The following is a 12,500-nucleotide window of genomic DNA, read 5'->3' as shown; positions in this document are numbered from 1 at the left end:
CTCGGCTTTCAATGTGCCAAGCTCGATAACCTGGTAACATCTCACTTCGCCGAGAAGACTGATGAGATGATCTCTACCAACAAGGACCTGGAAATCCTTGTTGACCAAAACTTGGATAAATAACCAATTGGCCTCGAAGCAATGTTGTCTATTCAAACTGAAGGTGCTTCTCGGTCGGCTGATTCTACGACTCCAGTGTTGTTTATCCAAACTGAAGATGTCACCAATTGCTTTCATAGTGCTGTTTATTCAAATTGAAGGTGTGTTGGCGGGAAGAAATGGGAGAGGAAAAAATCTCAAGGTTGTTGAAAAGCTTTATGCAAGGCAATTTGTGTGTTGATTTGAAGGGGCCTTTAATGATGCACTCCTTTCTCTATTTATAGCAGGGAACCCCATTCATGGCCGAACTAGAGATGTACTTAGATTAGAACTCATTCAAATTGATCAGGTTTTGGCATATCCTAACTCCTATAGGACTTTGAACCAAGCTCTTTCACGAACTAGATTCATCCCCTAACTCTAAGCATCTTCAGCTTTAAGACTCCTTGTTCCACTAGGGTCTAACTACCTCACCCTTATCTAAACCAATCCTCCTCGCAATAGGATTCGCCCAATCTTGACTGGACATCCCATAACAAGATTCTAGATGAAAGTTATTGAGCCGAGAATGATTCTAAGCTTAGCCCAAAATATTATTTTGGGCCCAAACAATTATGTAAACCATGCTTGAAATGATGTTTTCATCCTTTCACATGAAACGCACACGTGAAATTTAACAAACAAATTTCAGTATGAATTGAGATTGATAGCAAGTTTAATCACGAGGGTATTATTAAAAATTTATTCACCACAAAACTGGCATTGAGCTATAATCCAAATGATATATATATATATATATATATATATATTTAATGCCGGGATCACGATTCAATACAGTAAGTGACATAATTTGGTCGGAAACTTGAAAAAAAATTATATTCAACTAACTATAATACTACCTTTCATGTATCATATCGTATTTCTAGTACATTGAAAAATTTCTTGATCTCAACTACACGAATGATTAGCGCCATTTAATCGGTCGAAAAAGTATACAGAATGACAAACTAGGAGTAATTTCGCTAGACATGTCGTGACGCAAAAGCTGAATTTCTTGGCCGTTTTCCTTCCATAACAAAAAGGATGTTGATGGCGTTAGGGGCGAGAGATGAAAGACAGGTGGAGAGAGATGAGTGGTTGACAAGGGCTTGTGATAAAAAGAGTCACAAGGACTCAATCGAAGCCACACATGTCAAAAAATGTTCTCATGCAAACAAGCACCTTGGAATCCCAAGTTTACACACAACCTCGTCACCAAGCAAAGGTTTCTCCTTTACGAAAGGAATCATCTTCGGATTCATTTCTCTTAATTCTAGGGATCAATTAACTTGAACTTTTGAAATTTGATTTAACGGTTACAAACAGGCGTTTACTTTAAAAGTTATAATAACTTTAGCCGTTAGATCAAATTTTAATGGCCTGAATTGGTGGATTCCTAAGATTATTAGATAACGTGGATAGTGAGATTGAATGTTGATAGACCATATGATTATGAGGATATGAAAATTTGCCTAAATTTCAACTTTCGAGACTTTGAGCGAGTAATGCAATCCTTAATTCCATGTTTAAGTTGTAAATTTGGTCTTCGTGTCTCGATTTAATAGTTAATGCAAGAGTTATTATTGACACGGTTCGGTCCAGTAAGTGTTTTAATATAAGTGTTTAGATATTTGAAAGAAAAATTTTTTTTAACCACTTATATTATAACACTTGTTGTATCAATTTATGTTATTGACATATTGGAAAAATCTTTTCTAATAACGTACTCCCCATGCCTGCCAGATCTGCGAACAACGCTTGGCCAACACGTGTCAATCGATCTGGGCCCTCCATTTCTTAAAATCTGATCATACGGCCTACTGGCGCAGTCTCCTCCTATAAATACAAACCCACGCGAACTGTTTGGCCTCTTTAAAACGGCTTCGATCCCATCGATTGGCTCTGACGATTTCTAGAGAGAGAAACAGAAATCAAATCATAATCAAAAAAGAAAATCAAATTCTTCGAATTTTCCTTTATTTTCTGAATTTTAATTTTTTAAGAAGGAAAATTTGCAATCATCTCTCTGTGGGAGGTTTAAGATCGAGAAGTTGGATTGGAATCAATCGGATTTCTAGGGTTTTGATATCGGAATTGGGGGTTTTTTTAGCGATCTGATTGACGGTCTGGATTGATCGGCATCGAATAACGGACGAGTTTTTTTGAATTTTGAGATTTGGGATTCTAGGGTTTGTGGAGTTTCCTTCGAAATTGGGGGAAACGATGAACGATCAGTCAAAGCTGATGAATCAAGCGCCACCGATGATGAGTTTGACCCAAGCTCAAGTGATGAACCAGCCACTGCCACAGATGATGAGTCAGCCGCAGCCGCAGATGATGGCACCGTCGTCGCAGGCCATGGCGGTTCAGCAGCAACAGCAGCAGCAATCTCAGTTGGTGATGATGAAGAGTCAGTCTCAGCCGATGATGATGAATCGGAACTACAAGGCTTGGCCACAGCCGCAGCCTCAATTCGCTGCCCAAAAGCCACCGCCGTCTAATCTTGGGCGTAACAATTGGAAGGGCAAGAAGGGTGGAGATAAGAGGAGGATGGACAAGAGTGTCCCCAATTTGTCGCTGAGTGGTCAGACCAGCGGAGGAGGAGGTTACATACCGCCGACGCTTCACGAGTTACAGTCTCAGAATAGAATGAAAGCCCGGAAATTTTACCCGAAAAAGAAGTTTAACAATAGGTTTGCGCCTTACGCCCCAAGGAACACGACGTCGTTTATTATTAGAGCGAAGAAGGCCGGCGGCATAGCCTCGCTGGTTTCACCTTGTGCCGTAACTCCGGCTGTTCTGCCCACGCCAATGTTCTCGCCCTCGAGGGAGGTCTTGGGAGATATGGCGAAAGAGGAGTGGGGTATTGATGGGTATGGGTCAATGAAAGGGTTGATTAGGCTTCGGTCACCTGGAAATGATGACGAGGAGGGTGGTGGCGGATCGAGTGAGAGCGATGTGGAGGAGCATGTGGAGGTGGAGAGGAGGTTGGACCATGACTTGAGTCGATTCGAGATGGTGTACCCGAACTACAGCGGGGTTGAGTATAACAATGCTTTGGAGAATAGGGTGGATGATCAGGATACTCATATTGCTCAATTAGAGGAAGAGAATCTGACCTTGAAGGAGAGGCTTTTCTTGATGGAGAGGGAGTTGGCGGATTTGAGAAGGAGGATGCAGTTCATTGAGAGGAGGTACCATGTGATGGGGGAGGTCAATGAAGAGGTGGTGGAAAATGGATCTGAAAATGATAGTGATGGAGGGTCGGATGCCCCTCATATGGGTACCGACGGTGAGAGCAATCCTGAGATGGTAGAGTATGTGTCGAGAGATGGAGGAAGCAGAAGTGTTGGCCCATTGGTCGAGGATGAAATTGTTAGGGATGTTGATGTAGGGATGGAAGAATATGTGCCCGATGAAATGATTTTGAAGGTAAATGAAGCGAATGATGAAACACGAAATGAGTTTGTAGGTAACAAAGAGGTTGAGGAATTTAAGAGTGAGCTTACCCCAGAAGAACTAATTGGAAATAAAAATGAGGTTGAAGATAAGAAAGTGAAGGATGAAGTCGAGTCAAGAATGTGACTGAGTTAGTGCAGGGTGAGCTGAATACAAAAGGATGATCTGAATGCAAAGAAGGATGAGGAGATGGGAATTGCGTGCCCGGAGAAGAGCATTGGCGACGGTGACTAATCTGTCCCGCGTTAATGTAAGTTGTTACTGAACAGATAAACATTACCCCTTCAGTCGTTGATCATGAAACATCTGGATATATGCACTCTATGTAGATTAGCATTATATTTCATTTTTTCTTTGTATTTTTGTTTTCATCGTGTTGGTGGGAAAGAGAGGATGAACTGGTGGTGTTCTCAATTTTCTGCCCAATTCCAACCTAATAATATCAGTAGGGATTAGGTTGTAGGTTTTATGTCTCTTTGGGTTCGGGTGTCAGAGTTAGTTGTAAGGTTCATTCTGTTAGAGGATATGACTCTGTATCGCTGAATGTACTTGCTATAAAGTTTGAAATGGACCTATGAATTTTTAGGGTTAATCTAATGCCTGTTATGCACTGAAAGTTCAATTTCTTAATGTCATGCACTTATAGAAACATTTGCACTTGTGTTTAATCAACTGCGTTTGATATAGTCCTTTCCTGCACTATATTACACTAATGTACTTGAATGCGTCGACTACCGTGTTTTAACTTTGACTTGTGTTTGCAATTCTTAATTGTGATCCAAAGAGGACTTTTCTCTCTTCAACCTATATTGGTAAGACTGCTGATTATGTAATTGTAAATATTCAACTGCACTTAAAATGTTCTGATGCTGTGATCGAAGACAGGTCTTTCTTAAAATTGAAACTTAGCTATATGTGTGCTGTTGGTCAGTAGCATTCCTTGCGGTTCACCTGTATTTTTGTATGGAAGTGACTTACTATCCTTGCTTAAATCTTCTTTATCGCACGTGATGGTGGTTCCAGCCGTGCAGTTTGAAGTCTTCAGCCTCTTTGACGACGCTGAATGTGCACTTTTGCTCGTTTTGAAGGGGATGAATTAGCGCGTTGGAAATTCAAAAGTTCCACGCGTGGATGTCAAAAAGCAGTACAAGTGGGAGTCCACGAGGAACAAGACTTGATTGGAGGTTGATTAAGCTGCTTCATCTTTGTTTCATTCGGTTGATGCATCACTACATAACCATCCTGGGGGTAAGAAAAATGCTACTGATTTTGGCTTCTCTATTTCACTCAATGTTTCTTTAACAGACTGCTCACTTTCCTTTTGCATCAATTTCCCAAGCAGAGCCTTCTGGGAATGTTTTTGCAGACGAGAAGATGGCTGCTCGGAGCATAGCTCTTCCTTGCTCGAACATCAATTTTTTCACGAATATTACTCGAGTAACTTCTGGTTGAGGTTCATCTGTCTTATCGATGGTAAAGCCCATTTGCTTCAGTCTGAAGCCGACGGACCAAGTATCCTGAATCACTTATTTCAAATCTTATTGCCCCAATTAATCCAACTCACTGGCTCATGTTTTTTTAAGAAAAATGCAATATTTTTTATTTTTGCAAAATAGTTTTCATCATGATTAAGAAAAACTATATAAGAATTTGAAAGTTGTTTTACCATTTATTGAGTAATAAATGTATTTATAATATAATATTTAACAAAAATTGAAAATAAATGAATTGCTAGTGCGGTGAAAACAATATCAAAATGAGATTTCAAACTCAAGAATGTCAAGAAAAAACTTTACTTGAATTTTCAAAACGTCATTGTGTGGTGCGGGTGAAAGCAAATAGATTTTGTGGTATTTGTACAAATTTGCAACGCTGTCTAAAAATTGTGAAGGTTTGTCCACACTTTTTGAGGAAAGTGCAATTTTTTTATTTTTGCGAAATATTTTGTAACGATTAAGAATATTTTTTTAAGGCATCTGGAAGTGGTTTTACTTTTCCATTTATTAAGCAATAAATATGTTTTTAATATAATATTTAATCCGGAAACTGAAAAATAAATAGATTTTTTTAGTGGGGCGAAAACAATATTGAAATGGAATTCCAAACTCGAGAGTATCAAGAAAAAAATCTCTTATCTGAGTTCTAAAAAACGTCAAGGTACGGTGACGGTGAAAGCAAATAGATTTTATGAAAAACTTTTGTATGAATTTGTAAAATGTTATGATTAGTCCATGTTTTTTTTATTGAGAAAAATACAAATTTTTTATTTATGCAAAATATTTTCCATCATGATTAAGAACAACTTTGTAAGAAATTTGGAAACTGTTTTACCATTTATTGGGTAGTAAATTTTTTTTTTTTTTTAAATATAATATTTAAGCTGAAAACTGAAGAAAAAAAATAAAAAATTAGTAGGCCGAAAACAATACGGAAATGGGATTTCAAACTCAAGAATACCAAGAAAAAGTCTTGAATTTTCAAAACGTTGTGGTGAAGTGAGGGTGAAAGCAAATAAAATTTAAGACAACTTTTGTACAAATTTATAAATCCGCCTAAAATTAGTGATGCGTCTACATTTTTTTCATGAAAATACAATTTTTTTTTCATTTTTACGAAATATTTACTTTATGATCAAGAAAAACTTTTTAAGGCACTTGGAAGTGGTTTACCATTTATTGACCAACAAATAATTTTAAAATAATATTTAACTTGAAAAGTGAAAAAAAAAATCGGTATTTTTTTTAGTGGGGCGAAAACAATACTAAAATGGGATTCCAAACTCAAGAATATCAAGAAAAAGTTTTACTTGAATTTTAAAAACGTCATGGTGTGGTAAGGGTGAAAGAGAACAGATTTATGACAACTTCTATATAAATTTGCAAAACCGCCTAAAAATCGTGATGGTTAGTCCACTTTTTTGTGCAAAAGGCAATTTTTTTTTTTTTTTTGCGAAATATTTTCCATCATGATTAATAATTTTTTTTTTAAAGGATTTCAAAGTGGTGTACCAATTATTGATGCGACATCGCATCCCTAGATTTATTAGATTTTATTCTCAGTAGTAATGAAATGATCAAAATACCCTTGAGATGCCACGTAGGCCTTCCACATGGACTTCAATTTTCCTTTCACTCTTATTTTACTATTTTTGAATAGTACTCATTTTTACGAACGCGTGAGCTCAAGCGGAACTCAATTCGGAGTTATAACAACCAAGTTATGTTCAAAACTGTGTAAAAAAAATAAATACCTGAGACAAATTCAAAACTTGGAATTTTCTCCTTATGCAGCATGCACCACTGCATGGGTCCTTTTTGGGACACTGAAATCTGCCTTTGTGTAGATGTATTGCTTGCATGTACTAACCACTTGGATTAGTGTGTGCAAGTGGACCTATAAAATAATAGTTTTAATAGATTTTAAAAAAGGAAAGCTAATGAAAAAGACTTGAAAATTTTGAGTTTTAACGATAAGGGCAAAATAAAATGTAAAGTGAATAGTACCAGGATTGACTTTTTAGTGTAAAAATGTGATTTTTCATTAAAATGAATAGTGTCATGTGCTTTTTGTTAAAGTTCCCTTTTAGAAACCTACTAGCAAGCTTGCCCGCGCGGTGCTGCGGGTTTTGAAACTGTATAAAACATGTAGAAAGAGGCAAAAAGGTAGGTGTTATTCATTTGATCTCACAAAGACTGATATTATTGCAACACATTCCAACTGGAATTTAAAAAAAAAAACATAAACCTTTACTTTCTATGAACTATCACCAGAATTCTTCTCTGAACAATCATCAAGGGAACATCCTTTCTACTTTTTTCATAACTTCCTAACCATGCTCAGAAAGATTAGGATTCAACAATCATCAAAGGAACATCCTTCAGATGATACAAATATTTAAGCATGAGCACACACCTCATCTTCAGATTCAGAGCTCTTTTTAGATCTAGAGCTGCTAGTGTCTGCCTTCTTAACAGCCACTGATGAGCCTTTCTTTGCAACTGAGCAGGCTTTTTGCGCAATAACCTTTGCAGGGGTTTCCTGTGGACACAAAAGTTGAGGATCACTATCGACCAAAAAGTATCTTTCTCAATCTAACAAAGAATAAATACACAACACAATGTATCCCAAATATATAGATATGAGTGACTCAATCTTCAGGTGAATGTCCCATGCAACAGCCCCAACGGAAAAAAAAAAATTATGGCACCAGGTTGGAAAACCAAAAACTCACATCATTATCTTCCGAATCATCGCTACTCTCATCTGAGCTTTCATCTGAGACTTCTTTCTTCTTTGTAGCAGCAGTTGGGCCATTCTTAGCAGCTACCTTAGATTTAGAAGCCTTAAACCAAACAGTAACACGCATTTAGAAATAACCACTATTTTCAAAATCACAAATCAAGCACAAAAAATTAGCGATAGCATATGTGCATCAGTAGCTTTCTTAGCTTCCGTAATCCCATTTTTATCAAAATGGGCCCATCAAAATAGATAAAATGATTGCGTCGTCAATTTTCCTCAAAATAGATGAATAATAAAAGTACACTTCTCCACCATTTAAGTGTGATAGACAGAGAGGCTAACAGAAACTAACAGAACAGAGAAAGACTACCAGAAACCGCAGTGTAGAAAGGCCGGACATCAATTTCTCCACCATCATGTATTCAAGAAGTAATTCATGGTAAAAGTATATCAAAGGTAATGATATGATCCTTGTACATATATGTCCTCAAACTATAGAACCACACAAATGAATGTGATATCTAACCTGAAGCCGCCGCTTGGAAGTTTCATTTACTGCAAAAATTTGTAGAGTTCGCCTCACCACCAAGGAGTTATAAGTGCATTAACTGCATCATAAGTCGTTGCAAGATGTGGCATCTGGGAAATCAAAGAACGCGCTGTCAATTGTAAGTCAAAGAACACGCTATCAATTGTAAGGAAAAGAATGCAAAGCACTATCTAATAGAGTAGATAAGTAATGTTGTATAAGCCTAGTCAAGCTATCACAACTAACATTAACTGAGTTAAACAAAGATATATGGACACTGGCTAAGCCAAAACGGCAGATAGTGAGACCAATTTATTTGCCTGTCCTTGTCCGCCGCCATATCCACCCTCTGAGTCATGGAAGCAAAACACAACTTCATGATAATCTAAAGATGCCATTTCACACTCACAAAACAATAAAGATCACTTTTTTGTTGTTGTTCTTAGTGGTTAAAAGAAAATATATAAATGACTAACAATCCGGATTTTTTTTTTTTTCATTGACATGTATTTTTCAAAAAGAAAAAAAAGGAAAAAAACTCAATGGTCATTGTTTGTTATAAGGAAAAGAGAAAAAGTGGTGTAGTCATCATCTTTGTTAATCTTTGAGATTCTCTGGACCATGTTGAGGGGAAGATTTTGTAGTCGCCATCTTTGTTAATCGCATCTTCTTCTAAATTGTCTTTAGAAGGATTAACTTCAATACAATTATGCAAAACTACAAATGGATGGACACAGCCTGATCCCTTTTCTTCCACCGTGCTTTTAAGATAACAAAGAAAAGCCTCTGAAAACTGAAGTCCATAAGGCCCACTTTGTAAGTCGGCTTTGCAGGGGCATTTCAGTGCCTTGTGAGCCTTGGCAAGAAACTTATTTCCATCAGTATTTCATCAACATAGAAAGGCAGAAGCTTGATGCAGGCCCATAAATCAAAAGAAAGCAGAAATCAGAAGAAAAAAAAAATGCTAAAAAGCAATGTGAATCACAAAATATATGAAACCTAGATCAAACTTCTTGATAAAACCTAAGAATAACTCCACAAATTTCTGAGTTGTAAAAAAAAATTCAGAATCCCAGATCAAATTTCTTGATAAACTTTAAAAACCCCAATTCAGATGAGGAAAATACATGAGGGACAAATTTTAGCCATATTAGTTGTTTGCATTAGGTTTTGAGAAACTCAAGTACGGAACATAAAATGAAATCAGATAAGTAATGTTATATTCAAAAGATGAACACTAAACGTGTGATAAAGATGACAATGAAATTGAATTACGGGTTCTTACCGTGCCCTTTGTGAAGTGTCCTTAGTTGAGCAAAATATTCAGATATTTTCCTGATAGGCTTCCACCTAAAAAGGTAAAAGCAGAACATCAAAAATCATGCAAGCGTCCCAGTAGAACCTTTCCAACCTGATGAAAAATAAGGGAAGAGATCAAGACTGACCTGCTCAGCTAAAAACTTGATTTCAACAAAATCTATTAATTGCACATCTTTGTTCTTCTCAGCAACCTGTTAGTCGTAAATTCAAGGATGAACATAGTATAGTAAGACTGTTAATTCACAACACGAACCAATTGATGGTACAAAATATAATCACCTAAGCCTAATCATCTTATATTAAAAAGACATCATACAATAACAATGAATGTTTTACAGTGTGCAAGTGAAGCAGCTTTCATTTGCTAATTTCTTAAGTCATAATGCAAGCTCGATTGCTGGATAAAAAAAAAAAGGGACCAAGAAGACATCAAATCCAATGCAGACAGCAGATAAAATTGAACCCAAAAGGCAAAAGCCTTCTCTAACAAATAGATACATATAAAGAGTCATTTGGGATATAGATATTGGTGGACCTGGAAGAATAGAGACGCACTGAGTAGGAGAGAACAAAGAGAGATAGTGGAATTTTGGAGGAATACCGGATGACGATGAACTGTGTAGCCATAGCTGTTGGTGGTGGTGATTCCGCTGCGAGAGACAGTTCGAAAAAAGGTAATCAATAAATCTTACAAAACTGTAATAATTCAGTCATGAGCTTCAAATCATTGAAATTTCAATTATAAGGATTCATAATTTAAATTTTAAGATAGTATTAACGGTTTACAAAATTAGAAAGGTTCAAAGCCATTAACAATTATGTAACTCAGACTCTTCATACCTAGACTTTGCTCACTACAATCTCTATTTTAATCTTAGCGGCAAAGTTCTCTTCATATCTCATTACTTCACTCTTCTTTCTTCTTCGTTACCAAAATCATTTTCTTCATGTACTATCTGATCTATTCAGATTCGCCTCAGACAACAAATTGATAGCTGGGAAGAAAGAAGAAAACATGCATCAATAAAATGTCGAATTTTTAACCACCTCTAATTTATAATTAATCTAAGTAAATACACAGCAACCACAACAATAAGAACTTTCAAATAGAAAAGTATCTATTAACTACCATGCAGAGGATCTTCCTAGATCCAACTTCCCACAGCCCTATGTCCCCCACATTGGTACCAACTGAAGCATATACAGAGAACAATCAATAGTCAATTATGAGCAGCAAGCATCTAGGGAAAAACTGTAGAGCCAAAGGTACACAAATAAATATAAGTAGCTACTTAAAAAATACAACCCAAGAAGTACAGTCTAATGTGAAGGATGAAAATCCATGCTCATGGGAATTGAGCCCTGATTCAAAGTCCGTGTGACATTCTTAGGCAAGTCATCAGGTGCATTCAAAGCTTGCCCTGGACATGTTACTGGCCACATGTTAACAGGGAGATTAATCCTAATCCCTGATTTCTTGGTATTCCTGTACAAACTGATTATGGCCTGATTTTTTAAAAATCATTCCATAAGCTGCAACCACAACACAACCACGGCAATAAGAACTTTCATGAGCTGAATCTAAGCTTGCAAAAAGCATTCCATGAGCTGCAAAACGCAAATGCAACTGACTACTATGCATACCTTTGAATTTTTCAGATGCTTCTTCGGATATAGTTCATTGGAATCCAGTGTAGGTGGTGGTGCTAAAAGCATACATGTTCTTTGCTTCTTCCAATTTCTACATAAACACAAATTAACAGATTAATCTCCCAATTACAATACGTAGCATGAAATAACAAAAACAACCAATATAATCTGGTGCATTAAATGCTTTGCCCTCCCTCATTTTATACATCGTGGGAAAATATCAAACCCAAACAGAAGTCCTCTGAAACTCCGATTTCAATATAATCAAACACAAACAAAATACCAACTCAACTCTGATTATAAAAAAAACTAAACTAAACTATAAATTGAAACTTTCAATAGAACAATCCCAGAATTTTAAATTACTTACGTTGAGAACAAAGGGTTTTGCAACCTACAAACAAACATCCAAAATTTGAAACACCTACGAACCCAAAATCACAAAAACACCAAAACTGAAACACGGAATCACATTTTCTCATCTACCGAGCAAAAAATTACGAATCCAAAACTAAAATATAAAAAAAAATCCCAAAAACTTAGTACTGCATGAAGTCCGTACCTTGGATTTTGAGGAAAGGAATATGGGTTTCGACAGATCGGCAACGTTTGAGAGCGAGAGAGACTGAACGCTTGAGAGTGAGAGAGGCGAGTTTGAGAACGGCGGAAGCAAAAATTTGAGAAAGAGAGAGAGGGAACGGATGAAAAAACCATGAAGATGCACTGGAAGTGGAAGGTCCAGCGATATGATGAACGGACGCAGGACTGGAAAGTTTCAGAGGCATCCACAAAGCGGAATCGAAATCGTCAATCGTGTTGCAGAGCACAGTTTTTCCTTTTTGGATTTCGTTTTTGAGGGAGTCGAGAGACTTCTATTGGCAATCCAGGGTCAAAACCGTCATTTTACTGTGTAATTGACAAAAACAGTAAGACTTAAAGAACAACTGAAGGGCAAAATTGGAACAACACTGGTCATCCACAGTACCAACCCTACGGGTTTTAGTATATATGATTTCCTCTCACCCAATCCATCAGACATCATCTCCCCATCACTTTTTCCTTTCCCCCTCATTTAGTCGGTTTTCTTTCTATCTCCCTCTCTCTCTCTCTTTCTCTCTCTTTTCCAATTTTATCCTGTCACACTCTCTCTAGAGCTCCGTGA

The 12,500-nt window shown here is 36.9% G+C and overlaps 1 protein-coding gene and 1 long non-coding RNA gene across 10 annotated transcripts; one reads left to right on the top strand and one right to left on the bottom strand.

Moving 5' to 3' along the window:
- Positions 1 to 2,025: 2,025 nt before the first annotated feature.
- On the top strand, positions 2,026 to 5,563 carry LOC137715485 (uncharacterized). 3 transcript variants are annotated; one of them, XR_011065572.1, is made up of 3 exons: positions 2,026 to 3,847; positions 4,621 to 4,845; positions 4,940 to 5,563. XR_011065572.1 is itself a non-coding variant. In XM_068454829.1 (1 exon), exon 1 carries the CDS (start codon positions 2,362 to 2,364, stop codon positions 3,721 to 3,723), a length of 1,362 nt encoding a protein of 453 aa, XP_068310930.1. In that variant the 5' UTR covers positions 2,026 to 2,361; the 3' UTR covers positions 3,724 to 4,189. The 3 variants fall into 3 exon arrangements, 1 of the variants encoding a protein (XP_068310930.1); XR_011065571.1 differs by having other exon boundaries at positions 4,686 to 4,845; positions 4,940 to 5,560; XM_068454829.1 differs by lacking the exons at positions 4,621 to 4,845; positions 4,940 to 5,563 and having other exon boundaries at positions 2,026 to 4,189.
- Positions 5,564 to 7,250: 1,687 nt separating this feature from the next.
- LOC137714110 (uncharacterized) lies at positions 7,251 to 12,053 on the bottom strand. 7 transcript variants are annotated; one of them, XR_011065397.1, is made up of 11 exons: positions 11,901 to 12,053; positions 11,333 to 11,429; positions 10,818 to 11,221; positions 10,529 to 10,683; positions 10,224 to 10,338; positions 9,814 to 9,879; positions 9,654 to 9,718; positions 8,615 to 9,224; positions 8,366 to 8,498; positions 7,829 to 7,939; positions 7,251 to 7,635 (listed from the first exon to the last, which is right to left on the bottom strand). It is a non-coding gene; the product is annotated as an uncharacterized lncRNA (long non-coding RNA). The 7 variants fall into 7 exon arrangements; XR_011065398.1 differs by having other exon boundaries at positions 8,366 to 8,478; XR_011065399.1 differs by having other exon boundaries at positions 8,366 to 8,478; positions 8,689 to 9,224.
- Between the last annotated feature and the right edge of the window lie 447 nt (positions 12,054 to 12,500).

The sequence above is a fragment of the Pyrus communis genome, chromosome 14, assembly GCF_963583255.1.
Source record: "Pyrus communis chromosome 14, drPyrComm1.1, whole genome shotgun sequence".
Lineage (NCBI taxonomy): Eukaryota > Viridiplantae > Streptophyta > Magnoliopsida > Rosales > Rosaceae > Pyrus > Pyrus communis.
Note: the sequence above shows the minus strand (reverse complement) of the source record. Positions and strands in the feature narration are given on the sequence as shown.